The 27112-nt window shown below is 62.5% G+C and overlaps 3 protein-coding genes across 5 annotated transcripts; 2 read left to right on the top strand and 1 right to left on the bottom strand.

The window, feature by feature from the left end:
* Window positions 1-4975: 4975 nt before the first annotated feature.
* Window positions 4976-26543, bottom strand: PDRG1 (p53 and DNA damage regulated 1). Its single transcript, XM_061441277.1, has 6 exons — window positions 26540-26543; window positions 6507-6597; window positions 6355-6430; window positions 6190-6264; window positions 5617-5697; window positions 4976-5354 (listed from the first exon to the last, which is right to left on the bottom strand). Exons 2-6 carry the CDS (start codon window positions 6588-6590, stop codon window positions 5272-5274), a joined length of 399 nt encoding a protein of 132 aa, XP_061297261.1. The 5' UTR covers window positions 6591-6597; window positions 26540-26543; the 3' UTR covers window positions 4976-5271.
* XKR7 (XK related 7) lies at window positions 11141-17908 on the top strand. Its single transcript, XM_061441312.1, has 3 exons — window positions 11141-11600; window positions 16203-16402; window positions 16494-17908. Exons 1-3 carry the CDS (start codon window positions 11167-11169, stop codon window positions 17444-17446), a joined length of 1587 nt encoding a protein of 528 aa, XP_061297296.1. The 5' UTR covers window positions 11141-11166; the 3' UTR covers window positions 17447-17908.
* On the top strand, window positions 22011-25973 carry CCM2L (CCM2 like scaffold protein). 3 transcript variants are annotated; one of them, XM_061441273.1, is made up of 10 exons: window positions 22011-22142; window positions 22367-22534; window positions 22716-22799; window positions 22904-23084; window positions 23678-24102; window positions 24573-24708; window positions 24815-24878; window positions 25035-25182; window positions 25318-25456; window positions 25651-25973. In XM_061441273.1, exons 1-10 carry the CDS (start codon window positions 22113-22115, stop codon window positions 25929-25931), a joined length of 1656 nt encoding a protein of 551 aa, XP_061297257.1. In that variant the 5' UTR covers window positions 22011-22112; the 3' UTR covers window positions 25932-25973. The 3 variants fall into 3 exon arrangements, with proteins under 3 accessions (XP_061297257.1, XP_061297259.1, XP_061297256.1); XM_061441275.1 differs by having other exon boundaries at window positions 22901-23084; window positions 24618-24708; XM_061441272.1 differs by having other exon boundaries at window positions 22901-23084.
* Window positions 26544-27112: the final 569 nt, after the last annotated feature.

Below are 27112 nucleotides of genomic sequence, written 5' to 3'. Positions count from 1 at the left end.
GAAGAGTTTCATGCCAGCCATGAGGTATTGTACTAGCTCCGAGCAGTCACTCATTCATTTTCTGCACACCCCACCCTTGATGGCCTCTGATTCTTACTATTCCCTGCGGTTTTTAGTGAGACCATCATGTGGTGCTTGGTTTAAGCTCAGGTGGCTGAAGCCTGTGATTAGACAGGGAAGATAACTGGCACTGGGGCAGGACTATTTAGAGTGAGAATTAGGTATTTGCTTGTTCAGTGTCTCTTTGATCCTTATCTTTACTTCATTCAGATTACATCTCTCAAATCACAGACTCCCAGAGTGGTTTGGGTTGGAAGGGACCTTAAATCTCCTCCATTCCCAACCCCTGCCACAGGCAGGGACCCCTTCCACTGGAGCAGCTTGCTCCAAGCCCCTGTGTCCAACCTGGCCTTAAACACTGCCAGGGGTGAAATGTGGCAAGGCAGAAGCCTGCACCCAGTTGCACTCCTGGGGAGTGGGGTACACACTGCCTGCTGGGGCTCTGCTGTGACCATGAATGAGCTGAACTCCTCCTGGCAGCCGCTTAACTGCTGCCTTGTCTCCTGATGGCTATAAATGTGATTTCATTGATAGCAGCTTTAGGGGAGAGCCTTAATGTTTGCTTTGCAGCCCTGTGCATCTCTAAGGTTGATCTTTTTTACTTTAAACCTAACAACTTTCTGGTTAGTGCTCTCCTAAAATGCATCTCGGCTTAGCCCTTCACTTCCAAGTGCTCAGCAGTACAGCAGGGCTGGCTCTGCTGCACACTACTGTCACTGTTGAGCCTCAGGAGGTGGCAGCTGAGGGAAAGAGAGGAGGAAGAAAAACAACTAAATGGGATGTCAGATTCCTCATGAGCCTGAGATGGGGTCAATGCTAATGGAGGATGGTGTTGAGCTTCCCGTTTTATGGGCTGCTCACTTCCATAAATCCCTTGTCTGTGGGGAAAGGAGGGTCTTTGCAGTACCCTGAGAGAAGAGATGTTGATTGCTGCTGGCGGAAAGTCTGATGGGGACCTGGGGACCCTTTTTCTCCTGTAGCTATTCAGTAGTCAGGCCTGAAGGGTTTAACTGCACTGGGGGTTGGTGGCTTCTACCTTCTGCTCTCTGCCCTTTTACTAAGGCTTCTTGCTGGGCTGTGGGACTGGACGGTGGTGAGTGGGAAATGATCAGCAGGGCTAAACGTGTGGTCATCTGTTGGGAATGGCTTTTTGTAACGCAAACAGCATTTGGGTGCCTCGGGGCTGAGAGGGAAAACACATCTCATTAAAAAGTTCAGCTGGAGCTCTCAGAGTCACCCACTGCACACACAGCCCAAGCGCTGCAACAGCAGGATCCCGAGCTCCCAGCTGCCTTGTCATTGCAGGAGCCGAGAGCAGCAAACAGCAAATGGTATTCCAGAAATGACAAGCAAATCAGCATTATTCTTTCAGCCTTAATTGTGGGAGCGCAAAGCAGTTCCGCAGGTGGGGAAACTTCCCTTGGATGTGATTGATGCTGACAGTGCTCTCCTGTGAAATGCCTTCCCTGATTTGTCTCTTTTCAACTCCCCCCTCTAAGAGGATGTGGCAGCGGGTACCTGTTACAGCCCCGTGTCCTGGCAGCTTCAGCCCCGGATTTAATGCGGTGCCCCTGGGGACAGCTTGATTTCAAATGAGCAAACGCAGCTCAGCTGTGGGCCTATAGCTCTAATGTGCACAATCTGCTCCGTTCATAGCCCCAGACCAGACTGCCCCTCAGGCAGCCTGCGCATAAAGAGCTGGAGTAACTTCCGTGGCTCAGGAGGCAGAATGCAGGTCCTGGAGGTGGGCACGGTGCTGGGTAGTGCTGCTGGGCTCCTGCAGGAGAGCATTTGAACGCTGTGTTGTGCTGGGAAGCTGTTCCCAGGAGACATCCACATTCTACTGCTAAAAAAAGGGCTAGTGCTCCTTCTGTGAATAGTCAGCATTTACTGCTTCAGCTAGACTTGGGGTTTCACTTGTCTGTCTGGAAGCTAGAGGGACTTTTTTTCTCTAGTACCATCAAGAACAGGAATAGAAACTTTGCAATAAGCTCAGAATGTTCTTTGGCTCAGTGCATGGGAAAGAGATTTAGGGTTGGATTTCCTATTGCTTCACACTTACTCCTGCCTGCTAGCAGGGTGACAGTTCTGTGCACAGGCGTTTCTCTTACATGAACTATTGGCTGTTTCTCCCTAATTTACTGCTGTATCTTCTCAGCTTATTTCTGGAGGTAAATGCTTCCCCTTCCCTCACTACCAGCAGCCAGGAAGACTCTGAACTCGGGGACATCTCAAAGACACTCTGCATACTGTGGACAGGGAGAGGAGGCAGGCAGAGACGTTTATTACCTTCTGAGGGGGGTTATTAAGATGTTTGGAATGGATGGTCCGGTTCCAACTCTGCCTTGGCAACTGCTCATAATACTCTATAGTGATTAAATGATGGATTTCCAGAAGCAGAGCAAAGCAAGCAAGCAGCCATTGCAGAGTGGGGAAATGGAGCAGCGTGGGGCTGCAAAGGGAGCGGAGCTGTGTCAGAGACGGGCTTTGCACAAGAGCTCTCTTTCAGAGCCCCTCCTGCATTGTGCCTCCCACACTTGCTGCTTCTGGAGCACTCTGTTCCAAGCAGCTTGTCTTGCAGCATCTTGTGATTGACTTCACAACGTGCTAACCCCGGGTATTAATAGCAGGGAGATGTCTGGTGCTTTCAGCTGTTCAGCTTTGTCTCCCATTGCTGGGGGTTCACTCCTGTGTGCAGGCAGGTAGTGGTCATTGCTCAGGTACTTCAGTACCTGTGCTTGATGTTGTAGGCTAATGGGTAAGGAAAAGCACATGGAGGGCTTTGACCTGATACAGGACAACAGTGGAGGGGGAGGCCTGGGTACTCTGGTGAACCAGAGCATCACCACAGACACATTTAGTTGTGTGTCCATCCCGTGCTGGCAGGATGCCCTGCTCACATCCTGCACATCAGCAAGAGAACAAGAGGGAGCTATGAGCTCTTACGGGATTGAGACCCAAAGGAGGAAATGCTCCCCAAAAGTGGGTGTGAGCAACCCAACTGCAGCAGCACTGTTGGAGACCTGTAAATGTAGCTGGAACTGTTTTGTTCCTTGTGCTGCTTTTCAAGTGTTAAGTCACAGCAGTGTCCTTCATGCACCAGCAAAACCCCCTCTGCAGTCACTGGTGGCCTCACACTGGGCACTTCCCTGAAGCTGGTTGTGTAGTTCACTCTTGGGAGGTAGTACTTGGATTATGAAGTCACACTTCCAAGAGGCTGACGTGTATTGTAACTCTAATTGGCAGTACACGGCTCAGTGTGCCTACAGCTGTCTCTAGGTGTAGTTTCTAACAACACGCAAGTGCAGCTGCACCTGAAAGCAGCTCCCTCGCCTCTGCAGAAAGGAAGAGTAAGGTGGGGGGTAACTCCTGTTAATGTTTTCCCTGCAGGCTGCTACCATGAACGACTGCACAGCAGCAGGTGTAACACTGATCCTGAGCTTGGGATGGGACACATCACCGTGGATGAAGTTCACTTCCTCACATCGAGCAGCAGCAGTTCCCACTTCTCTCTGGATGCTGACAGCTCAGCACTAGGCTCTGGCCTTCTGAAGCTGTGAAGGGCTTGGATGAGCTATTTGGTAATAGCTGACCCAGGACCCAAGCCTTGCTGGCTTCCCGACTGTCCAGCCCCACTTGCAGAGCTCAGTTCTGTACCAGGTAAGAAAATGAAGGGGCTAACCATGTTCTGCATGGCAAACCAAAGCGTTTAGGGAAGGCAGGCACCTGATCCTCCCACTGCTACTACTATGGAAACATGTCAGAGCAGAGAACCTGTTGCCATGATACTGTAAAAATAACCTGGTGTCAGCCACTCTGGAGACGCTGAGTGGCTGCTCTACATGGGCTGTGTGTGAGTGGCTCCAACACAGGGACCTGGCACCGTGCATGCAGGGAGGTGGCTCTCTGACAGCTTCAGGTGATAAGTCCATGTGAGTTTTAACCTGTGTACGTGACACTTGAAGCTGAAGTGGGCAGCCTCGGTTTGTGCAGATGTGGGCTTAGCTACGGAGTTCTAAAGCGGATCAAGCAATGGTAGGTGGGGTTTAAAGAAATCCCACCTCAGATGTAAGGAGTTGGAAACAGGGTGGGTTTTGGAACTGTAAATTGGAGCATGTATGGAATGGATGAGGCCCCCTGGTGAAGGTGCCTCTGAGCTCCAAGGTGCTCAGGGAGCCAGGAAAGATGCCAGTGCTGGGTTTAAAGCCCTGGATGTGTGTGCAGAGGGGAAGCGAGCCCAGGATCAGGCCCAGCTTGGCAGAAGGGGTGAGCTCCCTTGAGAGCTGCAGAGAGCAGGACAATGGCTGTTTGAAGCCTTAAAATCATATCCAGAAACACCTTTACAGCAGTTCAGAAACTTCAGGGCTTGCCCTTGCCCACTTTCCTTACACAGCAAAAAATCAAACCCTCTGTAGCCTGTTACTGATGTTTTCTAAATCCTGTTATGGTCTGGCCCAAGTTGTGCTGGGGTTCAAGCTCAGGCTAAAGGGGGTGGTCTAAAGACAAACTGTAAAACCTTTGAAGAAACTCTTAGTGGTTGAATCAATTGTCTTTTTACTACAAGGCTGGTCCTCCACTCTCTTCAAGCTTCTTTAAATATACATGTTTTATCCCTCATGTCTTTGGTCTTTGCCTTCCAACTGAACAGCAGAACACATTTTCCCAGTGAGACTAAAAGGATGCTGCCTCCTCCCACCCCATCTTCAGAGATTCCTGACGTGTTTCAGATGTACAGCTTGGCTTTGTTTTAGTACCACGGGCACACACAACTCCTCCTCTGTGCTGCAGGCGTGCTGTGGATTCCCAATTCCTCCTACTCCTGTTCCCAACATGACAATGAGCCAGCTCTGAAGCCCAGCTCCAGAAGCACTCGCATAAAAACCCAACAAGAAGCACACACACACACAGAGTCAGCAATGTCCCACTGCTCTCACTTTAATAATCCCACTTCCACCCCAGCCATGGGCAACTGCCCAGTGCTGTGTCCCAGCCCATGCCTGAGAGTGGGAAGGAGCAGGAAAAGGTTTGTGATCCAAGGAAGCTGCAGCCTCGTAGGTGAGAAGCCAACCAGTCCCCAGCTCTGGCTACAGGGACCTCACCTGAGGCAGGCTCCAGGCACATGGATCTGCTCCAGCAAACCCCATAGGATGTTGTGGTGTGAGCTGCAGAGGTGACAGCCCGAGTACACACAGTGACAATGGCAAGGCCGCTTCAGCCCTCCAGGATGCGATTGATCAGCTTCATTTCCTCAGCACTCATGGGGTTCAGGTTAAACCCCTTCAGCTCAGGTTTACCTGAGAACACATGGCAAAATCAGGACTTTGCAGCACAACCAGCGCAGCAACCCCTGAGGAGCTGCAGGGATGGCAGGGACAGCCCTGGGAGCTGATGTGGGATTATCCTGGTCGATGGCTCTGCACCAGTGCTGCTGGAGCAGGGAAGGAACTGCAAAGCCAGTGGGAAAGTGGCTGCAGGAGCCCACAGAGCTCAGGAGTTTCTGGACCCTGCTGGCATGTGGCATCTGATGCTGAGAAGGTTCCAGAACACGAGTGTTACCTTGGGCTTCATAGAGGCGGTTCACCTTCACACGCAGCTCCTTGCGGAGGTTGTTTATCTCCTCATCCAGCTGTTCCTGGTCTGAGACAATCACAGCGTGGTTCGGGTTGGAAGGGACCTTAAAGCTCCTCCAGCTCCAACCCCTGCCACGGGCAGGGACCCCTTCCACTGGAGCAGCTTGCTCCAAGCCCCTGTGTCCAACCTGGCCTTGAGCACTGCCAGGGATGGGGCAGCCACAGCTTCTCTGGGCACCCTGTGCCAGCGCCTCAGCACCCTCACAGGGAAGAGCTTCTGCCTAAGAGCTCAGCTCAGCCTCCCCTCTGGCAGGTTCAAGCCATTCCCCTTGTCCAAAGCCCCTCTCCGGGGGGGGACAAGTGGGATGGGGGTGAGGAGGGCTCTGGCCTGGAGGGCTCTTTCCCCCCTGCCTGGGGGTGCTGGGGGCTGACCCCTGCCCTTGTGCCCACACGTGTGAGCCGGCAGAGCCGGGCAAGAGCCAGGCCCTGCCCCTGCGTGCTGGGGGGGAGCCCTCGGGAGCACAGGGCGAGGCTGACCCCCCGTTAACCGTTACCGTACCCTTCCGCAGCATGTCCCGGGTCTGCGCCGCGGGCAGCTCGATGAACATGCTCCCGAAGCACACCATGGCCGTGCCTGCGGGACGCGGACGGGAAAGGCCCTGGTGAGCGCGGCCGCTCCCGGGCCGGGGCTCCGGGCGGCACCGGGGAGCGCGGCCTCCCTCACCCTCGGGCTCCGGGCTCTTGTGCAGCGCCCGCAGGGCCTCGCGGTTCCGGTTCCGCTTCACGTCCAGATCCACGATCTGTAACGGGAGGGATGCAGCCGCGGCCACCGGCAACGGCGGAGCCCCCGCCGGGCCGGGCCGGGCCGGGCCGTACCTGCTGCCGCGCCGCCAGCACGTCCTCGGCCAGCTCCTCCACCTCGGCCAGGTACCGCAGCACGAAGGCCGGGTCCCGCGCCATGGCCGCCGGCTCCGCTCCGGGTCCGTTACCGCGCGGATCCGGGCACGGGCCGTGTCCGCTCCCGCCCCGTTCCCCCCCGCAGCCGCAGCCGCAGCGCCGGGTTCCGCGGCGGAAGGGTCCGCGTCGCAGCGCGCCCCCTGGCGCTCACCCCCGGAGCGCTCCGCGGCCCCGCGCCAGAGGGGTTGGGAACCCGCGGGACAGCGGGGACCCGGGGCACGGCCCCCGGCTCTGCCGGCTCACACGTGTGGGCACAAGGGCAGGGGTCAGCCCCAGCACCCCCAGACAGGGGGGAAAGAGCCCTCCAGGCCAGAGCCCTCCTCACCCCCATCCCACTTGTTCCCCCCCGGAGAGGGGCTTTGGACAAGGGGAATGGCTTGAACCTGCCAGAGGGGAGACTGAGCTGAGCTCTTAGGCAGAAGCTCTTCCCTGTGAGGGTGCTGAGGCGCTGGCACAGGGTGCCCAGAGAAGCTGTGGCTGCCCCATCCCTGGCAGTGCTCAAGGCCAGGTTGGACACAGGGGCTTGGAGCAAGCTGCTCCAGTGGAAGGGGTCCCTGCCCGTGGCAGGGGTTGGAGCTGGGGGAGCTTTAAGGTCCCTTCCAACCCAACCCGTTCCATGATTTATACCATGTCAGAGCCCGTCCCCGCTCCCCACCAGCGCTGCACTTCTGGCTCTTCCTCGCCTCTTCCCAGCATGGCGCCGGTGCCGGGCAGCTGGGCTCTTAGAGCCCGGAGTGGCCTTTGCGTCCCCTTCTTCTCCCCAGGAGGCAATAAACAGCGCTAAAAGCACGGGGCGATGAGCTCAGATTGCCTTTGGTGCAGCTGAGCGGCTGCTCCGGGGCTCGGCGGTGAGGGCTGCGTCCCGAGGGAGGGACACGGCTGCGGCCCCGGCTGCATCAGGCTCCTGCCCTGACAGACCCTGCCCGCGGCAAGGGGAAGCACCGCACCTCGGAACGGCCTCTGTTCCCTTCCTCCCAGCCCGTGAGCAGCAGGAGATGGAGAGATGGGGGCTCAGTAGCCCCAGCCCCGATGGCAGGGACTGGCGGGAGGGGAGGACCCAGGAGCCGTGTTTAATATCCCATGGCCCAAAGCAGCTCCACCCGGGAATGCTGTTGTGAGACAGCCCTGGAGAGCTGCTTCGCCTCACTGGGCCCCCAGAGCCCTGAGGCCAGGGTGGAGGGCACTGCACAGCACGAGCCCCTCTGGCTCCCCTCTGCTCTGGGCATACTGCTCAGCAGGAGGGTGCTGGTGCTCAGAACCATCTCTTGGGTTTCCAAAAGCAGCCCTGTGCCTGGTGCTGCCGCTCACTCAGCATCGCGGGGTGATGGTGCCGGTGACGCTTTGTTCCACGTTGATGGTGGAGGAACGTCCAGTCTTGGAGAGGGGGTTTTGTAGGAGGGAGCCCCAGTGGGCTGGGGGAGAGGAGGACCAGCAGTGGTGGGGACACAACAGGGCCTGTTGGCTCCTGCCCTCCATGGGACTCAGCTGGGTGAGGAGCTCCCCGGGGGCACGTGGTGAGCCCAGTGCTGCCGGACACCACACAGGGACCACAGGGGATGGGGAAGGAGGGAGTGAGGCAGCGTCTGGCCGGTGGTCACCGCACTTGTGGGCAAATAATCTCTTAAAGGAGATTACCAGGCGGGAAGATTACCTCCCTAATCCCATCAGGTTGTTTGCTGCAGTTAACGGGAGATCTCGTCTGCGTGCACTGAGACCAGGCGCTCCCAGGGCAGCGGTGGCAGTGAGCGGCCGGCCCGGGATGCAGTCATTCATGCTCTTGGTTGGAGCTTTTCCTGATGTGAAGCAGTGGGATCGGGGCTGGCACCAACACAGGAAAATGCTCCTTTTTCAGTGGGGGTGTCTGGCTGGAGACCTGCAGCCTGGATCCATCCTGTGTCCCAGGGCTGGCTCCCATGGCATCCCAGCAGGATGGGGGCACCGGGGCAGCTGCAGGGTGGGATGCAGGGCATGGGGTGCAGGATGCAGGACCTGTATCTGCTTTTCTCTTACAGCCTCGCACCACAGCATCCACCATGGAGCGATTCCCTTCAGCTTTCTGCAGGCACAAAGGCAGCATCTGATCCTTGTTGCTTTGGTGGGATGGGAGAAGAGCCTGATGATTCTCATGCTGAGTGCTGGGACCCACCTGGACCTGGAGCTGCATTTCCCTCCTGGGGACCAGTGGCATAAATCTCTGTGGGCAGGGAAAGCCAAACTGTCCATCCTGCTGCAGACACAGGTGGGGTTTGGCTCCAGAGCTGGAGGTGGTGCTTGGGATGTGTGTCCTGTCCGGGTGGTGGCTGTCCCCTTTGGTGGGCTGGAGACCTCCTGCCACCACGTCCACCAGCAGCTCTTGTTTTGCACAGACTGGGAGGAGGGAGGGCTTTCAAAGTCAGTGTGGGAGGGGACAGGGATCAGGATGGGATGAGGATGGAGATGGGCATGGGTTGGGTTAGGACAGGGACTGGAATGGAATGGTGACAGTGATGGGGATGGAGAGGGGGATGGGATGGGGACAAGACTTGGGTTTTAATGGTGACAGGGATGGGGATGGGACAGGGACAGGGATGAGAAGTGGACAGTGATGGGGACGGGCTGCCACCTGCCCCCTCCAATTGCAGAGGGGCAGGGGAAGCCTGGGAAGGGGGTCCCAGCTCAGCACAGACATGGGGGAAGCAGCAGCAGATTGAGCTGCAGCAGGAGGGATCCCAAAGCACCTGGGAAACATTCCCTGGGCAGGGAGCAGCAGCTGGTGAGGAGCTCTGTGGCCTCTCCCCAGCCAAGCTCTGAGCCAGCTGCAAACCATCCCAGATCTCTCCTCCTGGAGCTGGGACAGGCCTTCTGCTTGGGAGCTGGACTCAGCCCAGGGACCAGAGGTCTGCGAGGGCCAGATGCACCTTGATGTGCCCTGCTGGGGACCAGCAGTCGGGGACCAGCCACCTGCCCGCTGCTGAGGGCTGCTCTGCTTCGCTCTGTACTTCGCTGTGCAAAGAGCAGGTTTGGTTTCAGCCTGTTCCTTTTTCTTCCTTGCAGCTCTTTTATGTATGCAGCTAGAACCCATCCCTGCCTGCTGGCAGCTGCACAGGAAGCTTCGGGGCTGTTTATGGGTTTTTTTTTTCTCTCTCATTTTACCATGTGCCTGCTGGGGCCTGTTGTTCATAGATCAGACTTCAAACCACTGTCCCTGTGTTGCCAGGCTGTGGATCTTTAATGCTGTTTCAGAAGGGGCATTTCAGGACCACTGAAGGAAAGTGGCTCCATCTCTCCCTGGTTTCCAGGTCCCCTCTCCCTGGTGCTGTGCCCACTGTTGCAGAGGCACCAGTTCTGCTCTGTTGGCCAACCAGGACAGAGATTGGGATTGATCTGGCATTGGGGAGCTCTGGCCAGCAGTGCCCGTCCTCCAGAGGGGCCCAGGCTCCTGAAAGGCTCCGTTCCTCAGGCTCTGGGATGCTGGGAGCATCCCCTCCCCCAGGCAGGCATCTCTCGAGGGGATCTGTCAGGAGCAGCTCAAGGTTAGGTATTTGTTGCATTACCCATGCTAATACATGCAGCACAGAGCGAGCCTCACAGAGGGCCTGACTGCTCCCTTGTGCCGACTAACACCTTCCCCCTGTGCTCCCTCAGCTTTGTGCACCAGGATCCAGGCTTAGCCCAGGTTTGGATGTTGGCTGTTTCCTGGGATATAACATGCTCCCCTCACTGCGTGCTGCCGTGTGCTCACCGTGGGGCAGGCTCTGGGCCATGCATGAGGTTCCTCCCCAGGCACACAGAGCTCTGGGGACTGAAATGCAGCAAGGCAGAGCCTGTCCATGGAGATGATTTGCTGCAAAGGAGCCAAAAGCTCTTCCCCTCCCAGCAGTGCTGGAATGCCAGCCCAGAGCTGCTTCACGTGTCCCACAGGGGTACCAGCCCCTCGTGCTGCCCATGGGGCATCCCAGTTGCGACGGGCAACAAAGGAGAAGAGGTGATGGGGCAAAGCCAAGGAGCAGAGCAGCGTTTGGGCTCATGGGCACCCAAACCCCAGGTCCATTGGATGACCTTGGCACTTCACCGGCTTGTGCAGCGCCTCTGGGGGCCTCCCCAAGGCTGGGCTGTTCCTGCAGAGCGGGGCTCAGGTCCAGCGCAGCAGCTCCCTGCGGTGTCCCTCGGGCAGGAGCTCGGTGCCCTGCGGCGCTGCCCCTGCCCCGAGGACCGGAGCCTCCCGTTGCAGCCCCGGGGGGCTCTCACCTCCCTGGAGGGGGTCCCACCTGGGCTGCCCGGGGAGCCCCGGTCCTTGATGAGCCGGGCGGGGGGCGCCGGGGCGGCGCGGCCGCTGCCCCGGGGGGGTCCTGCCGGCACCGGGCGGGGAGCCCCGGGGGATCGTTACCGGTTCCCCTTCCCGGCGGGGCGGCGCCCACCGGCTCCGAGCGCTCCCGCGGGACCTGGCGGCGGCGGCGGGGCGGGGGCTGCCGGGGCCGGTCTCGGCGGGGCCGCGGGGCGAGGCCGGCGGGGCGGGCGCTGCCGGGGCGGGCTCGTCGGCTCCGTCCTCCCTCCGGAAGTCTCTCCCGCTCCCTCCTTTCTCCTCCTCTCCCCCGACAACATGGCCGCGAAGTCGGACGGCGGCGGCGGCCCGGCCGTGCTGCTGGAGAGCCCGGGGGGCGGCGGCGGCGGGCGGCGGGAGGGGAGCGCGGCCCCCCCGGCGCGGCGGTACCGGCTGCGGGACGGGTGCTGGGTGCTCTGCGCCCTCCTCGTCTGCTTCGCGGACGGTGCCTCGGACCTGTGGCTGGCGGCCCATTACTACGTGCGGGGTCAGCGGTGGTGGTTCGGGCTGACGCTGCTCTTCGTGCTGCTGCCCTCGCTCGTGGTGCAGCTCCTCAGCTTCAGGTGGTTCGTCTACGACTTCGCCGCCGGCAGCACCAAGGACAGCGCCGGCAGCACCAAGGACAGCGCCCGCGGCCCCCGCGGCTGCTGCCGCCTCTGCGTCTGGGTGCTGCAGGGCCTCATCCACCTCCTGCAGCTGGGGCAGGTCTGGAGGTACGGGGGTGCAGGGCTGTGGGGGTGCAGGGGGGGTATGGGGGTGCTGCAGGGCCTCATCCACCTCCTGCAGCTGGGGCAGGTCTGGGGTCGCAGAGCCGGGCTGGGCTGGAGGGAGTGGTGGGGTGCAGCAGGGAGGGCTGAGCAGAGGCTGGCAGGGGTTGGGAGGGAGCGGGTGTGGATGGCGAGGTGCAGCCCATGCAATCCGGGGTGTGCTCAGGGATCGACCCCTCTGCATGCACGGCAGGATGGGTGCTGGGGGGAGCCCCAGGACAGCCCCAGCAGAGCCCTGCTGTGGGTGCGGGTGGGCAGGAGCTGTGGGTGCAGGTGAGGAGGTGCTGGTTGTTCAGGGCCCGGGGAAGGCAGCTCTGGGCAGAGCGGAGCACGCGCCAGGAGGCCCTTTGCCTGAGTCCCTGCAGCCCCTCCAAACCGAGCTGGGGGTTTGCTGGCACCTTCCTTCCTTGTGCCATGGAGCCCCGCTCCCCCCATCCCTGCTGAGCTCCATCCTTGGGTGCTGGGGAAGAGCCGTGGCTCTGGCATTGAGCTGCTTCCCAGGGTTGGTGCTGGGAGGGGAGTGGAGACAATGGCAAATTCCGGGAACAATGCATGGAGCAGGCAGTGCTCAGCTCGGGTTTCCATGCTGCTTCCCCTCCTGGGCTTCTGTAGTACCGAGGCTCCTCCACTTCCCATTGTTGCCTGCATGCATTGCTTCATCCACTGCTTTTCCCGGGATGCTCTGGGATGTCCAACTTTGCTTCACAGTGCAGTAAGCACCGTGCTGGGGGGGCTCCTGCCCCTTCCCTCACCAGCAGCTGCTGCCCATCCACATGACAGCCCTCGGGGTATGCGGAGGGCAGGATGGGTGCAAACCCTGCCATGGTGTGCAGGAGGAGCTGGTGAGGGAGGGGACAGGAGCCTGCCTGCAGCGGCCTTGTCCCCAGCACCCTGCAGGCAATGACCCGGTCCTGGCTGGAGCTGGGGCTGGGCTGTGGTTGGGTCTTTGCTCCCGGTAGTGTCAGCCACGCTCTCCTGATCTGCTGCACCACGGAGCCTCTTAAGCCAATTAAAGCGGTAACTCAGCACTGACCCTCCAGGACATGTTGGTCTCAAGCTGCAGCTGAGGCTCTTCCTAAGCCTGGGATTTGGGATTAGCTCGGGTGAGCAGTGAAATGCAGTTTGCTAAACCCATTAGCGAGGCTGGATCCGGTGCAGGTGGATGTGGCAGTTAAGGAAGTGTCGGCTGAAGGCTGCGTGTGAAGGGAAGGCTCTGCCCTGGCCAAACACCTCCCCCTTCCCTCTTTCCCTGCCTCGGCAGGGCTCACCCCCACCAAACCCACTGTGTGTGCCTCCCACCGGCAGCGTGCTGGGGTCCCTGACACCCCCATGGGCTGGCAGCTGATGGGGCTCTGTGCATCCCCTTGCACTGGGGGACAGCCCTGCCGGTGCCCGCTGTGGCCCTGTCTCTTTAGCCCAGGGTCACGCCTGATTGGGCTGCCTGGGGGTCCCCAGGAGCAGACCTGGGGTGCTCTCTGCACCTGCAGGTCCTCCCCAGGGGCCTCCCATCAGTTTCCCCATCCTCTGGCTTGGGAACCCGGTGCCACCCCTCGGTCCTGGTGCCAGCCCCCTGGGGCACAGACACTCCCTGGGCTCATGAAGGGGGACAGATCTGGGACACACAGGTCCCCACCAGCCCCTCTGCTCTGCTGCTGGGGCAGTCACTCCCTGGGGTCTCCACTTTATAGGGCTGGGCCGAGCCTGTCCCTGAGCACCCGGGTGCCCCAGGCATACTGGGGTGCAGGGATGGTGGCACCTGGGGCTTTCCTTGGCTCTCCCTGATGACCTGACTTGGGGGGATGTGTGGGGATTAAAATGGCTGCAACAGGGAAGCAATCTCCTTGTTGAAATAAAAGATTCAGGGCTGATATCCCAAATTGCCTCCTGGGAAAATCATGCTCTGTGAACCCAGGGGTCCCACGTCATGCTCCATCTGAGGACGATGAGTAGTGCATTTGGTGATAACCAGAGCTGGCCTTTTCTCCTTACACTTCTGTTTGTTCCAACGCTTTTAAACTGGGGTCAGTAGCTGGGAGCTGGTGGCGAATGGGGACATTGGTGACAACCCCATCCATGGTGGGGCTCTGGCGAACCCGACACCCGTCAGCACCCAGCACCTTCCCACTGCAGGGGTTGCGCTGGGTTCCTCTGTGCCCCACGGAGCAGGGAGCAATCAGCGCTGCGAGCACCACGCTCAGCTCCTGCCTCATCACCAGCTCTTTGAAAGTGAAATGAGTCCCCCCCCTCCGTGATTGATTCCGTGTTTCCCACCATGTGCAGGGCTGGGGAGCGCCCGCCTGCGCTGTCAGCGCGGGGATGTTTCTCTGGGCTGAACCCCCACGGGGTGATCAAATGCATCGCAAACAGGAGCCAGCGTTTCATTCTGATGTGTGGATGGGAGATGAAGCCTCGGGTTAATGAGATCTGTGGAGCTGATGGGCAGGCGGGGGAGAGCGGGGCCCTCGCTGGAGGCTGGGGGAGGCTGCAGGTCACTTGTTGAGCAGCGGAGGGGCCGGGGACGCTGTGGCTGTGGGGTCTGCACGCAGCGGGCAGCGGGATCACAGCTGCAGAGCCCAGTTAGTGAGGCTGATTGCAGGGAGAGGGTGAGGTCACTGCTGCCTGGGCCCATTCATGAATGGGTGCCCTGGGACCAGCAGTGATGCCCCACAGCATCCCAGGCTCTGTGTTGCTTCTCCCATTGTGTTCTCCCTAAGCTGTGCCCCCCGTCCCTGCTCTGTTCCCAGTGAAGGGGGGAGTCTGTCCCTGAGGGCTGGTGAGGAGGGGGGCCGGGGCAGTGATGCCAGGGTGCAAACCTGTGCCAGGAGCTGAGCAGCTGCAGCCTCCCCCTCTGAGCAGCGAGGGACAGGCAGCAGCAGAGCCTAAAATCAGCTGCTCCCCCCGAGGTGGAGGTTAAAGCATCGCTTTGTCACCAGCGCAGGGAGGGCCCGGAGCTGGGCTGGCCCCTGCAGCCATCGGCCCCGGCTGCAACCGGGGCAGAGCTACTGAAGCCGTGCTGTTTGACGACAGCAACATCCTGCCTGGCCACCGGCTCCTGGGGGAGGTTCGGGGGGCGGGGGGAGCTGTAGGGGATGGAGCAGATGGTGATGGGGCTGCTGACACCCGGCAGGACCACCAAGGAGGACCACGGGAGCCCCATGGGCCCAGGATGCTCCCCCTGCCCTCCCATGGCTGCAGTGGGGTGTTCCCAGCTGACGGCCCCCACTGTGGTCTTGGGGCTGTCCCTGCAGCGGGAGCAGGGCTGGCTCCTGCTCCTTCCGCTGACGGATGAGCTGAAAGTGCTGGGATCAGGGTTTCTCCTGCACTCCGGGATAATGGATTTGGCTGGCAGCGCTTCTGGAGCTGATGGAGAGGCTGTCGCTCTGTGTGAGGGTTTGATGGGGCTGGGAGAAGCTTTATGGCCTGATATCCTCCTGCTTCAGCTTCCTGCCTTCCCGTGGTGCCGGCGGGGCTACGGGGATGTCCTGCCCCTCGGGCCGTGCCCCTCCGGCAGTGCCCGGATCCATCCCCGTGCCACGGGGAGGGGTCCCCGGCGGCGGTGACTCATCCGGTGCGTGTCGGTGCCACACACACCTCCAGTGACCCCGGCCCACGACCAGATGGCCGCGGCCAGTGTGTGCCTGCGCCCGCGGCAGTGCCAAGAGCCGAGGCAGCACCGGCACCAGCTCCCGGTGCTTCCCACCGGCAGCGCCGCACGACCAGCTGGTGCCTCCGTGCTGGCCAGGGCAGGGGACGTGGGGGGGATCCGTGCCATGGGACCAAAATATCCCCTTTGGGAAGCAGCCGGACGCGGTGCTGGGCTGGGGCACCCCGAGGCCATGGGTGGCCGGAGAGCGGGGCCGGATCCCTGACTTGGGGGGGAAGCCAGATCCTGCATGGAGGAGACTGCACAAAGGCAGCACCCAGAGGTGGTGGCCGGGTGAGCCCCGGGTGCTGAGCTGGCTTTGCATAAGCTGCTCCTCCCTGGCACCTCGGGGTGGGACAGGGACATGCGTTCAGCTCTGGGACCCCAGCACAAGAGGGATGTGGACCTGCTCGAGCGGGTCCAAAGGCCACGGGGCTGCTGCAAGGGCTGGAGCAGCTGTACTCTGGAGCCAGGCTGAGAGAGCTGGGCTGGGTCAGCCTGGAGAAGAGAAGGCTCCTGAAGGGGAGACCTGAGAGCAGCTCCAGTGCCTGAAGCGGCTGCAGGAAACCCGGAGAGGGGTTTGGGACAAGGGATGTAGGGACGGGACAAGGGCCTGTAGGGACAGGCCAAGGGGAATGGCTTGAACCTGCCAGAGGGGAGACTGAGATGAGACTTAGGAACTGGAAGAGCTTTCAAGGTCCCTTCTAACCCAAACCATTCTATGGGAGGGTTACACCTTGCAGCCTCCTTGCATCCTGGGTGCATGGGGCTTTCTGTGGCCCCAGATCATGTGGGAAGCGCTGCTGGGTGGGGTTGGCAGCGGTCACAGGGCATGGCTGGCATGGGCAGGGGCTGAGCTCAGCTGCCTGGGCCCTGGGGCTCATCTCCGCTCCCACACCCCGCAGGTACCTCCGCACGCTGTACCTGGGGCTGCAGAGCCGGTGGCAGGCCGAGCACCGTCGGCGGCACTTCTACTGGCGCATGATGTTTGAGAGCGCGGACATCAGCATGCTGCGGCTGCTCGAGACCTTCCTGAAGAGCGCGCCCCAGCTCGTGCTGCAGCTCAGCATCATGGTGCAGCAGAACAGCATCGAGCCCCTGCAGGGTAAGGGCACGGTGCCCACGGCAGGGGGACGGGGTGGCCGGAGGGGGGACCTGGGGCTGCTGCAGGCTCTCACTGCCCCTTCCCCATGCAGGGTTCTCGGCCTCGGCCTCGCTGGTGTCCCTGGCTTGGATGATCGCCTCCTACCAGAAGGTGCTGCGGGACTCGCGGGAGGACAAGATGCCCATGTCCTACAAGGGGGCCGTGGTGCAGATCCTGTGGCACCTCTTCACCATCGCCGCCCGTGCCATCGCCTTCGCCCTCTTCGCCTCCGTGTTCCAGCTCTACTTCGGCATCTTCATCGTCACCCACTGGTGCATCATGACCTTCTGGATCATCCAGGGCGAGACGGACTTCTGCATGTCCAAGTGGGAGGAGATCATCTACAACATGGTGGTGGGCATCATCTACATCTTCTGCTGGTTCAACGTCAAGGAGGGCCGGAGCCGCTACCGAATGTGCATCTACTACGTCATCACGCTGTCGGAGAACGCCGCCCTCACCATCCTCTGGTTCCTCTACTACGACCGCGAGACCACCTCCGACTTCGACGCCTTAATCCTCGTCTGCGTGGTCAGCTCCAGCTTCGCCCTCGGCATCTTCTTCATGTTCATCTACTACTGCCTCTTGCACCCCAACGGCCCCATCTTCAGCTCCAGCGGCGGGGGGTGCATTTTCCGGCAGCAGCCGGCCCCGGTGCCGGGGTCCCCCGTGGACGCGGTCACCAGCCCGCCCCGCTCGCTGCCGCGGACTACAGGGGGGGAGCGGGACGGGGCGCCGGGGGAGCGGGACAGTTGTGTGCCCGTCTTCCAGGTGAGACCCTGCGCGCCGCCGGCGCCGGCCGCCCGCGCCCCGCGGACAGAGGGGCCCGTCATCCGCATTGACCTGCCCAGGAAGAAGTACCCGGCCTGGGACGCCCACTTCATCGACCGGCGCCTGCGGAAAACCATCCTGGCGCTGGAGTACGCCTCGCCCAGCACCCCGCGCCTGCAGTACCGCACCCCCGGCGCCCCCCAGGAGGTGCTGGAGTACGAGACCACCGTGTAGGGCGGGGGGGCGCGGGGCCACGGCGGGGTCCTCCGGTGCCATCCCGAGCACCCCGCGGCTCCGCAGCCGTTTGCCTTTCTGTTGGGTTTGCGGGCGCTGCCGAGCGGGAAGGGGCCGGGGGGGTCTCTTGGTGCTATCCCCGCCCCGCGCCGCCCTCCCGCAGCCGAGACCCCAGTTCCACCCCATGGCTCCCCCCCGCCCGGGGCTCGTCCTTGCCAAATACCTCACCGGTGCCTGAGCCCGAGGCGGGGGTGCTGCGGCCCCGCGGTGCTCAGCAGTTTCCATGGTGCAGGATGGGGGCCTGGGGCACCCCGGGCTGGGGGCCGGCAGCTGTGAGGGGCTTGGGGCACGGAGGGGCACAGTGTGACCCGGGCGGGCAGCAGGTGGGGACACGGGTGCCTGTGTCACAGCAGCGCCATGGGGCTGGAGTGTGGCTGAACCGGGGTGTGTGTGGGGCTCCTCACCCCCCATGGAGCTGGAGTAGGGGACAGCCGGGGTCCGGCCAGCCCCTCCATGTCACCTTCTTGCCCCAGGGGAGCCCCTTTATCTCCACTCTTGCTCCCCCCGGTTCAGGGTTGAGCCATGTCCCCAGCCCCACGGGTCCTGTCTGTGCTGTGGGGTGCAGATCCTGTCCTGGGGTCCTCTCATGGGACCCTGCTCCACCTGGCCCCCATTGTCCCTCCTGTCTCCGCGGGAACCACTTCATCTCATCGGGTTTGTTTTCACCGCAATGGTGACATTTTGTGTGACATTTTCTACCTCCACTGCAGCCGGGGGGCAGGGTCTGGCACCACTGAGGAGGCACACGGGGCCACCGGCATTCCAGGGGCTCCCCAAAGTGGGATTCACCCCCAGAGGTTCCCCCCTCCCGGGTTCGGCATCTCTATCCACCCAGGAGTGTTCCCATTCAACCCCCCATCAGCATCAGCCCCCTCCAGCTCCCCAGTATGAACCTGAGCGAGAATCCTGCCTGCCCCAGGCTTGGGGCTGCCCCGCTCTCCGGGTCTGAATGTGTCCCTGGTCCGGATCCATTGGTGTGCGCCCACCCAGAGGGCTGAATGTAGTCAAGGTCCCCAGGGCCAGGCACGTCCCAGGGGGGGTGCATGTGTGTGTGTGTACACGTGTGTGTGTGTGTGTGCATGTGTGTGTGTGTGTACATGCGTGTGTACATGTGTGTGTGCATGTCTGTGTGCATGTGTGTGTGTACATGCGTGTGTGCATGTGTGTGTGCATGTGTGTGTGTACATGTGTGTGTACATGTGTGTGTGCATGTGCGTGTGTGCATGTGTGTGTACATGCGTGTGTGCATGTGTGAATGTGGACATGTGTGTGTACATGTGTGTGTACATGTGTGTATGTGCATATGCGAATGTGGACATGTGTGTGTACATGCGTGTGTGCATGTGTGAATGTGTACATGCGTGTGTGCAAGTTTGCCGATGACACCAAGCTGTGCAGTTTGGTTGATAGGCTGGAGGGAAGGAATGCCATCCAGAGGGACCTCGACATGCCTTCGAGGTGGGCTGATGCCAACCTCATGAGGTTTAACCATGCCAAGTGCAAGGTCCTACACCTGGGTTGGAGCAATCCCAGCCCGGCTACAGGTTGGGCAGAGAAGAGATTCAGAGCAGCCCAAGGAGAAGGACTTGGGGGTGTTCATTGATGAGAAAATGAACATGAGCCGGCTTCAGTGTGCGCTTGCAGCCCAGAAACCAACCGTGTCCTGCGCTGCATCCAAAGGAGCGTGACCAGCAGGGCGAAGGAGGTGATCCTGCCCCTCTGCTCTGCTCCTGTGAGACCTCACCTGGAGCATTGTGTGCAGTTCTGGTGTCCTCAACATCAAAAGGACATGGAACTGTTGGAACAAGTCCAGAGGAGGCCACGAGGATGCTCAGAGGCTGGAGCACCTCCTGTATGGAGACAGGCTGAGGAAGTTGGGGCTGTTCAGCCTGGAGAAGAGAAGCTGCGTGGAGACCTCAGAGCAGCTTCCAGTATCTGAAGGGGGCCTATAGGGATGCTGGGGAGGGACTCTTCATTAGGGACTGTAGTGACAGGACAAGGGGTAACGGGTTCAAACTGAAACAGGGGAAGTTTAGATTGGATATAAGGAGGAAATTCTTTCCTGTGAGGGTGCTGAGGCACTGGAATGGGTTGCCCAGGGAGGTTGTGAATGCTCCATCCCTGGCAGTGTTCAAGACCAGGTTGGACAGAGCCTTGGGTGAGATGGTTTAGTGTGAGGTGTCCCTGCCCATGGCAGGGGGTTGGAACTGGATGATCTTAAGGTCCTTTCCAACCCGAACTGTTCTGTGAGTCTCTGATTCTATGTGTGAATGTGTACATGTGTGTGTACATACGTGTGTACACGTGTGTGTGTGTGCATGTGTGTGCAGGGGCTGGCAGAGGTTTGCAGGGCTGCGATGCTGCCGGACCCCACAGCCCTTTGCCGCCCACTCCCACAGCCCCTGTGCCTTCCCCGTGTCCCCTGTGCCCCCCGCCACAGCCACGTCGGGTCCCGTGCCGCGGTGCCAAGCCCTGCCATGGGATGGGATGGGATGGGATGGGATGGGATGGGATGGGATGGGATGGGATGAGGAGCGGCACAAGGGACCAGCCGCGGGGAGGGCTGGATCGTGGGATCTGCGCTTGGGAAGGCGGCGGCAGCGCGGGGTCGGTGTCATCACGTTTTTCTTTCCCATTTCTCTGTAGCTGGAAGGCCGGGGGCGGGGGGGGTTGGGGGGGGAGCGGGCAGGGCCGGCGCTGGGGACACTGGTGCTAACTGGTGCTAACTGGAAGCCTCGGAATCCCTTTCGTTTCGGAGGAGGGGGGCGGCACTTGGCTGGGGCCGGGCTCCCCGTGAGCTGCACCCCACAGACCCCGCGGCGGGTGCTGACGGTGCCAGGGGCAGCTTTAGGGGGGTCTCATTTCCTCAGGGAAGGTCGGGGGCAGCGGCCGGGGGAGCCGGGCTGGGGCCGGGGCTCGTCCCTGCGGTCCCTGCGCATGGGGACCGGGTGCCAGCATAGGGGGGGGCTCCTCTGAGCTCCCCCTGCCCCAGTCCCTCTCCCTGTCCCTCCCAAGAGCAGAGAGAAGCCAGCGGTCGGGTCAATCCGCATCCCCCCCCCCAGTGCCCTGGGGCTTGCGCGGGGACCCTGGGCACAGAGGGACACTTTTCTATGCACTCAAGCCACGGTACCCTCAGCCCTGGGCTGCTCCGGGCAGGGGGCTCAGCAGCAGCGAGCCCCAGGGCTCAGCCGCCCCCTCAGCCTGTGCCGCAGGGGAAGCCAAACCCAGCGCCCCGGTGCCAGCGGCAGCACCGGGACCACGGCGAGGGGGCACGACCTGGGGCCGAGCTGGGTGCTGCGGGATGGGGCAGCGCTGGGGGGGCTCGAGCTCCCGCTGCAGATGGGGGTCCTGGTCCCTGGGGGTCTCCCTGGGGCCACCCCGGCGTCAGGGAGCGGGGAGAGGTTTGGGATGGGGCCCTTGGTCAGGGTTTGCCCCCGGTCAGGGTCGCTGGATCCCGGCAGGGGCTGCCGGGGGGGTGTCGGCCACATCCCTGTCCCCCCCCTCCATGGCGGCCGCTGTCACGTACTGTAAATACTGTGTGTGCCACCTTCTTCTCTGGGAGCCGGCGCGGGCAGGGTCGAGGGGAGGCCGGGGCCGGACCGAGACTTTTTTGTACTCCACGAACTTTTTGTATATTTTTAATTTTGCTGCAACATGAGAAATTAAATTCATTTCAATAACCCCGGCCTGCGGGTCCGCTCCTTGCCGCGGCCCCGCCTCAGGGCCCTGCAGCGGGGCGGGACGCTGTGTCCCGGGGTGCTCCCCATGGAGCAGGATGGCTGCGGTGGTGCTGTGTGCGCGGTGCCTCTGGCCGGCAGCGAAGGGGTGCGCGGGCAGGATGCTGGGCAGGAAGCCGCTGGATGGGGCTGCTGCAGGACCAACCTCCTCCCTGCCGGAGGCCCTGCGCAGCCCCCAGACCCACGGTGGGCTCGGGCCCCATGGGTGCCGGTGGGGATGAGGAGCTGGGTGCAGTTGAGCAGGATCCTGCTGGTGCCGTTCCCTGCCTCATGGTCCCATGGGCACGGCGAGAAAGGGGCAGTGAGGGCCAGGAGCCGCCAGCTCTGCCCATGAAGATATGGCTGATGTGGGGCCATGGGGCAGCAGAATCAGACCCAAGCCCGGGGGGAGCCCTGTAGCAGTGAGGGGCAGGGGCTGCTCTGCAGTCAGGTCCCACCAGCACCCCCAGCCCCAAACCCAGGCCCGGCACCTGCTCTGGTCCTATCCAGCCCACTTCAGTCCCTGCTGCTGACCAAATCCCAGCCCACTCCCAGCACAAATCCCATCCCTGGTCCCAGCCCGTGTTCCAGCCCAGCACCAGCCCAAGCCCCTGCTCCGGTCCCATCCCAGCCTCCTTCGGCCCGTTTCTCCCCAAGTACCAGCGTAGTCCCAGTCCGGGTCCAAGTCCTGGTCCCAATCCCAGATGCAGCCACAGTCCCAGTCCTATTCCCACTCCTAATCCCAGTCCCAGCCCAGCCCAGTCCAGTCCCAGCACCCCCCAGGAGGGGCAGGAACTCACATCCCGGCCATCCTGGTGGAGTTTCCGACACAGGAAAGCGCAGCGGCGCCGAGCGGGGCGGCCGTGCCGAGAGCCAGCGCCGCGGCCGCCATGGACTGCGAGGCCAAGAAGGGGAAAAAGGTGCTGGGGCCGGGGGTGGTGTCCGGGGGGGGGCTACGGGAAGGTGGGAGCGGGCGAGACTCATGGGACAGAAGGGCCTTGCAGCCCTTCCTATAGGGTGCTGGGGAGAGGTGGGGTCTGCACTTGCTGTTTCCCACCCACCCAAATGGAGGTCAGGGAGCAGAGGGGTGCCCCGGGTGCCGGGGTTGGGTGCTGATGTGTCCCTGCACCCCTTCTCTCCCCAGGGCTTCGTGTCGCCCATCAAGCGGCTGGTGTTCCCCAAGGCAGCCCGGCGGCACGCGCTCCGCAGCAGCGTCTACCGGCGGCCGCTGCACTCGGTGCCCCTCTACCCCCCCGACTACCTGATCGACCCCCAGATCCTGCTGCACGACTACGTGGAGAAGGAGGTGAAGGTAAAGGGGTGGGGGGGTCCCCAGGGGTGCCCGGGTCCACAGCACGCTGAAAGGCACCGCCCATTGTGGCCAGGAGGGTGCTGGTCCCCTTCCTGCCCAGACAAACACTCCGGTAAGGGGGTGGTGGGATGGGGCCCCCGTCGCAGGGGACCCCCAAGCTGCCCTGGGTTTTGTGTCCCAGTTTTTAGGCCACCTGACGTGGGTGACAGCCTCGCTGAACCCCTCCAGCCGGGATGAGGTGCTGCAGCTGCTGGACACAGCCAGGGTAAGAGGGGCCCCACTGGACTGCCCCCAGTGCTGCCCAGAGGGTGGGTGCCGGGTGCCCCATGCCACCGGGTGCCCCATGGCACACACTCTGCCCCACAGCAGCTGAAGGAGCTGCCGCTGCAGACGACGCCGGAGCAGGACAGCATCCTCAGCCTCTCTGCCCGCTGCCTCCTGCTCACATGGCGAGACAACGAGGAGCTGATCCTGCGCATCCCCACACACGAGATCGCCGCCGCGTCCTACCTGCGGGATGATGCCCTGCACCTCCTCATCCTCAAAACCGGTGCGGGCATTGGGCCAGGGCTGGCCCCAAGCACCCGGTGTGCCCAGGGCATGAGGGGCTGGAGCTTTGGGGGTGATGGGGAGGTGCTGGGTCCGGTTGGGGCATAAAAACCCCACCTTGCCCCCTGAGCTGGTGGGGTCTGAGCTCCAGCCTGCACACAGAGCAGTCCCCTAATCTTTGTCCCTAATCCTCCAACCCACTGGGGCTCCCCCATCCCCGTTCCATCCCACCCATCCCAAGGGGAAATGGCTTTAACCTGAAAAAGGGTCAGATTTGAATTAGGTATCAGGCAGAAGCTCTTCCCTGAGAGGGTGCTGAGGCGCTGGCACAGGGTGCCCAGAGAAGCTGTGGCTGCCCCATCCCTGGCAGTGCTCAAGGCCAGGTTGGACACAGGGGCTTGGAGCAAGCTGCTCCAGTGGAAGGGGTCCCTGCCCATGGCAGGGGTTGGAGCTGGAGGAGCTTTAAGGTCCCTTCCAGCCACCCCAGTCTGGGGCTCTACGATCCCCTGGGGCAGCCAGGGCAGGGGCAGGGCTCGGGGCAGGGTGGGCAGCGCAGTCCCCGCCCTGATGCCCGCTCTCTCCCCGCTGCCCCAGGCCTGGGAGTGGACCCGGTTCCCGCCGGAGCGCACCCGGAGGCGGCGCCCCCCGGGTTACCGGAGGCCTTCCCGGCCGAGAAGCGGGCGGGGGGCTCGTGGCCGGAGGGCGGGCGGCTGGGGGGGGCCATGGAGCGGCGGCACACCATCTGCAGCCTGGACTGGCGGGCGGCGCGGGGCGGGCAGGACGGCCGCCAGGGCGGCAGCCTCGAGCGGCGCCGCGGCGGCAGCTGGGAGCGGCGGCAGCGCGGGCGGCCCTCGGGCAGCTGGGAGCGGCGGAGACCGGGCACCGCCGGCGGGAGCTGGGAGCGCGGCGCCGGCTTCGGCAGCTGGGAGCGGCGGCACGCGGGCAGCAACCCTCTGGAGCCGCAGGAGCACTGCCCTGACGCCTACTCCAACCTCATCATCCTCGCCGTGCCCAGCAGGGTGAGCGGCGCCGGCACCCACGGCACACGGCATTCACCTGCCGGCACACGGGCACCCAGCGGCACATGGGCACCCAGCGGCACACGGGCATCCAGTGGCACATGGGCACCTAATGGAACATGGACACCCAATGGCACATGGGCACCCAATAGGACATGGACACCCAATGGCACATGGGCACCCAGCACCACATGGGCACCCAGTGGCTCACAGGCACCCAGTGGCACATGAGCATCTAATGGGACATGGGCACCCAATGGCACATGGGCACCCAATAGGACATGGACACCCAATGGCACATGGGCACCCAATGGCACATGGGCACCCAATAGGACATGGGCACCCAATGGCACATGGGCACCCAATGGCACATGGGCACCTGGTGGCACTTGGGCACTCAATGGCACGTGGGCACCCAATGGCACTTGGGCACCCAATGGCACATGTGCTCCCTGTCCCTCCCACTGCAGGATGCTGCCGAGGAGTCCTGTGCGCTCATCTGCCAGGTCTTCCAGATCATCTACGGGGACCAGAGCATCGAGTGCGTGGATCGTGCCGGGTACCACTACACCTCCACCCCAACACGGCCCTGGCTCTCCAGCCGCAGTGAGTGGTGGGGGGCAGGCATGGGGACACCAAGCGGGTGGCATGGGGCTGTGTGCAGGGGCAGAGGCTTGGCCCCGCTCTGAGACCCTCATTTCTCCCTCCCCAGGTGAGAGCTGCCGCACAGACGGGACGTACGCCTATGATGCTGACTTCAGCTGCTGCAGCTCTTTGTGAGTCTGGTACCCTCAGGATGCCCATGCCCCGGGTGGGTGCCCTGCACTGGGATGGGTGATTGCAGAGATGCCCCGATGGGTGCTGTGCAGTGAGATGGGGTCAGCCAGGCAGATGAGGGGTGCCAGGACCCTCTGACCCCCGTCCTCCCACAGCAACAGCTCCCACGAGACCTTCGAGGCGTATTACAGCGGTGCCTCCTCGCCCTCCTTCCACCGGTCCCACCACAGCCTGGCCACTGCCTGCAGCGGCAGCGACCAGAGCGGCGTGGGGCTGGAGCAGCTGCAGGACTACATGGTGACGGTGAGGGGACAGGGACGGGAGAAGGGCCCTGCTCAGTGCCGGCAGGTCTGAGGCCCTGTGCCCAGCAGCCAACAGGGAGCAGGGCCTCTGTGCTGCTGGTGCCCCCAGCCCTGACCTGCCCCTGTGTCACTGCAGCTGCGCAACAAGCTGTCACCACAGGAGATCCAGCAGTTCGCCCTCCTCCTGCGGGAATACCGCCTGGGCACGCCGGTGCAGGAATACTGCACAGAGCTCCTGCGCCTCTATGGGGACCGCAGGAAATTCCTCCTCCTGGGTGAGGGTTTGGGCTCCCTGTGTCAGCATGTCATCCTGGGGATGGGGTGTGTGCGCTGGGTGTGCTCTGGGGGGTGCTGGGATGGGATGGGATGGGATGGGATGGGATGAGCCAGCAGTGGGGATGGTTGGCATTGCACCCCAGTGCTGCCCACCCAGGCAGGGCTACTCCAGCACTCACGGTGCCCATGGCAGGAATGAGACCCTTCATCCCCGACCAAGACATCGGGTACTTCGAGACGTTCCTGGAGAGCATCGGCATCCGGGAGGGCGGGATCCTCACCGACAGCTTCGGCCGCATCAAGCGCAGCATGAGCAACACCTCAGCCTCAGCCGTGCGCAGCTACGACAGCTGGTCCCTGCGCTCCGAGTCCGAGTCCTTCAACCGCATGATCACGGACATCACCCACGACATCGAGGCGCTGGCGCGGGATGAGGAGGAGGAGGAGGACGAGGAAGAGGACAACTACCTGTGAGGGGGTGCCCTCCCTGCTGCCCAAGGTGCCCAGCTCTGCCCCCGTGCCTGGAAGGGAGGACATTGTACCCCTCTCTGTCATTGTGGCAGGGGACAGGGGCTCTGCACGGCCGTGGCAGCTCTCGGTGGGGCTGATGGCATCGCAGGTACCCCATGGTGGTGGGGGAGCCCCCAGCCAGCAGCGCCATGTGCTGTAATCGCTGCGGATTGCAATTAAATGCCAGAGCCGGGAGTGGAGCAGGTTCTATCCTGGGCAAAGGACATGCCGGGGCACATGGGATGCTGGGGCTGGGGCTGAGCGGGGCAGGGGCTGCCGCAGCCCTGCCAGGCACCGTGCGGCTGCTGGGCTGGGGCACGCTGCTCACCCCAGTGCTCACCCACACGCAGGCTGCTCCCAGAGCCGGGGTTCCCCGGGGACAGTCCTGGCAGCGCAGGACCCCCGGAGCAACCCATGGGGCAGAGAGGGTGGGATGGGACGGGACAGGAAGGGACTGGGGCTGCCTGCCTGAGCAGGGGCTGCTGTGGGGCTGCCCCCATCCTGCTGCCAAGCCCCGTGGTGAGGGCCGGGCTGGGGCACACCGAGATGGGCCATGCCATGGGCAGCCGCTCTCCGTTACCGCGGGTGACGGCCCCGCAACACCGGCCCGGCCGCGGCCGAGGGTGTTCCGTGAGAGGAAGTTCCTGCCCCGGGACCGGCTTCCTGCAGCGCTGCCGCAGCCCTCCCGCACGCCCGGCCCCGGATGATGTCCCGTGGCCGATGTCCCTCGCTGGGGGCTGCAGGATGGGGCCCGGGGCGCAGCGTGGGCAGCAGACGCGGGGGTTACCGCAGCACCTTCTTTTTCCTCTCTTTGATTTCCATATGCAAACCCTGCGCAGGAGAGGCCCCGGCCGCTTCCTCTGATGCTCCAGAGCACGGCCTGGGTCCGGCTGGGCCTGCCCACCATGGGGGGTGTCACCGCAGGGCCCTTTGCTGCTGCTGTCCCGGCCCCAAATTCAGGGCTGCTCTGGCTGAACCGGAGCAAAGGCTGGAGAGGGGACCTGGGATGATTTTGGCATGGGAACATGAGGGTCAGGAGAGCAGGAGCCCCATGCCCTGCACTGCACTGTGCCCTGCACCCCATCACGGGACAGCGCTTGGGGGTCTCCTCTTTCCCCTCTGCAGGGGTGGAGAACCAGGCTCAC

The sequence above is a fragment of the Pezoporus flaviventris genome, unplaced genomic scaffold (assembly GCF_033815535.1).
Source record: "Pezoporus flaviventris isolate CSIRO_AGI_PZ_B2104156 unplaced genomic scaffold, CSIRO_AGI_Pfla_v1 ptg000213l, whole genome shotgun sequence".
Lineage (NCBI taxonomy): Eukaryota > Metazoa > Chordata > Aves > Psittaciformes > Psittacidae > Pezoporus > Pezoporus flaviventris.
The sequence above is the reverse complement of the archived record's forward strand: the minus strand, read 5'-3'. Positions and strand labels throughout refer to the sequence as shown.

What these genes read in the sequence shown, in the direction of transcription:
- PDRG1 (XM_061441277.1), bottom strand. Translation starts at nt 6,590, where the DNA reads ATGGCGCGGGACCCGGCCTTCGTGCTGCGGTACCTGGCCGAGGTGGAG. An exon ending in CAAGAGCCCGGAGCCCGAGG is followed by an intron (nt 6,265 to 6,354) that starts GTGAGGGAGGCC and finishes CGCGTCCCGCAG; the next exon opens with GCACGGCCATGGTGTGCTTC. An exon ending in CCGGGACATGCTGCGGAAGG is followed by an intron (nt 5,698 to 6,189) that starts GTACGGTAACGG and finishes TGATTGTCTCAG; the next exon opens with ACCAGGAACAGCTGGATGAG.
- XKR7 (XM_061441312.1), top strand. Translation starts at nt 11,167, where the DNA reads ATGGCCGCGAAGTCGGACGGCGGCGGCGGCCCGGCCGTGCTGCTGGAG. An exon ending in CAGCTGGGGCAGGTCTGGAG is followed by an intron (nt 11,601 to 16,202) that starts GTACGGGGGTGC and finishes CACACCCCGCAG; the next exon opens with GTACCTCCGCACGCTGTACC. An exon ending in CAGCATCGAGCCCCTGCAGG is followed by an intron (nt 16,403 to 16,493) that starts GTAAGGGCACGG and finishes TTCCCCATGCAG; the next exon opens with GGTTCTCGGCCTCGGCCTCG.
- CCM2L (XM_061441272.1), top strand. Translation starts at nt 22,113, where the DNA reads ATGGACTGCGAGGCCAAGAAGGGGAAAAAG. An exon ending in AGGCCAAGAAGGGGAAAAAG is followed by an intron (nt 22,143 to 22,366) that starts GTGCTGGGGCCG and finishes TTCTCTCCCCAG; the next exon opens with GGCTTCGTGTCGCCCATCAA. An exon ending in CCTCCTCATCCTCAAAACCG is followed by an intron (nt 23,085 to 23,677) that starts GTGCGGGCATTG and finishes CCGCTGCCCCAG; the next exon opens with GCCTGGGAGTGGACCCGGTT.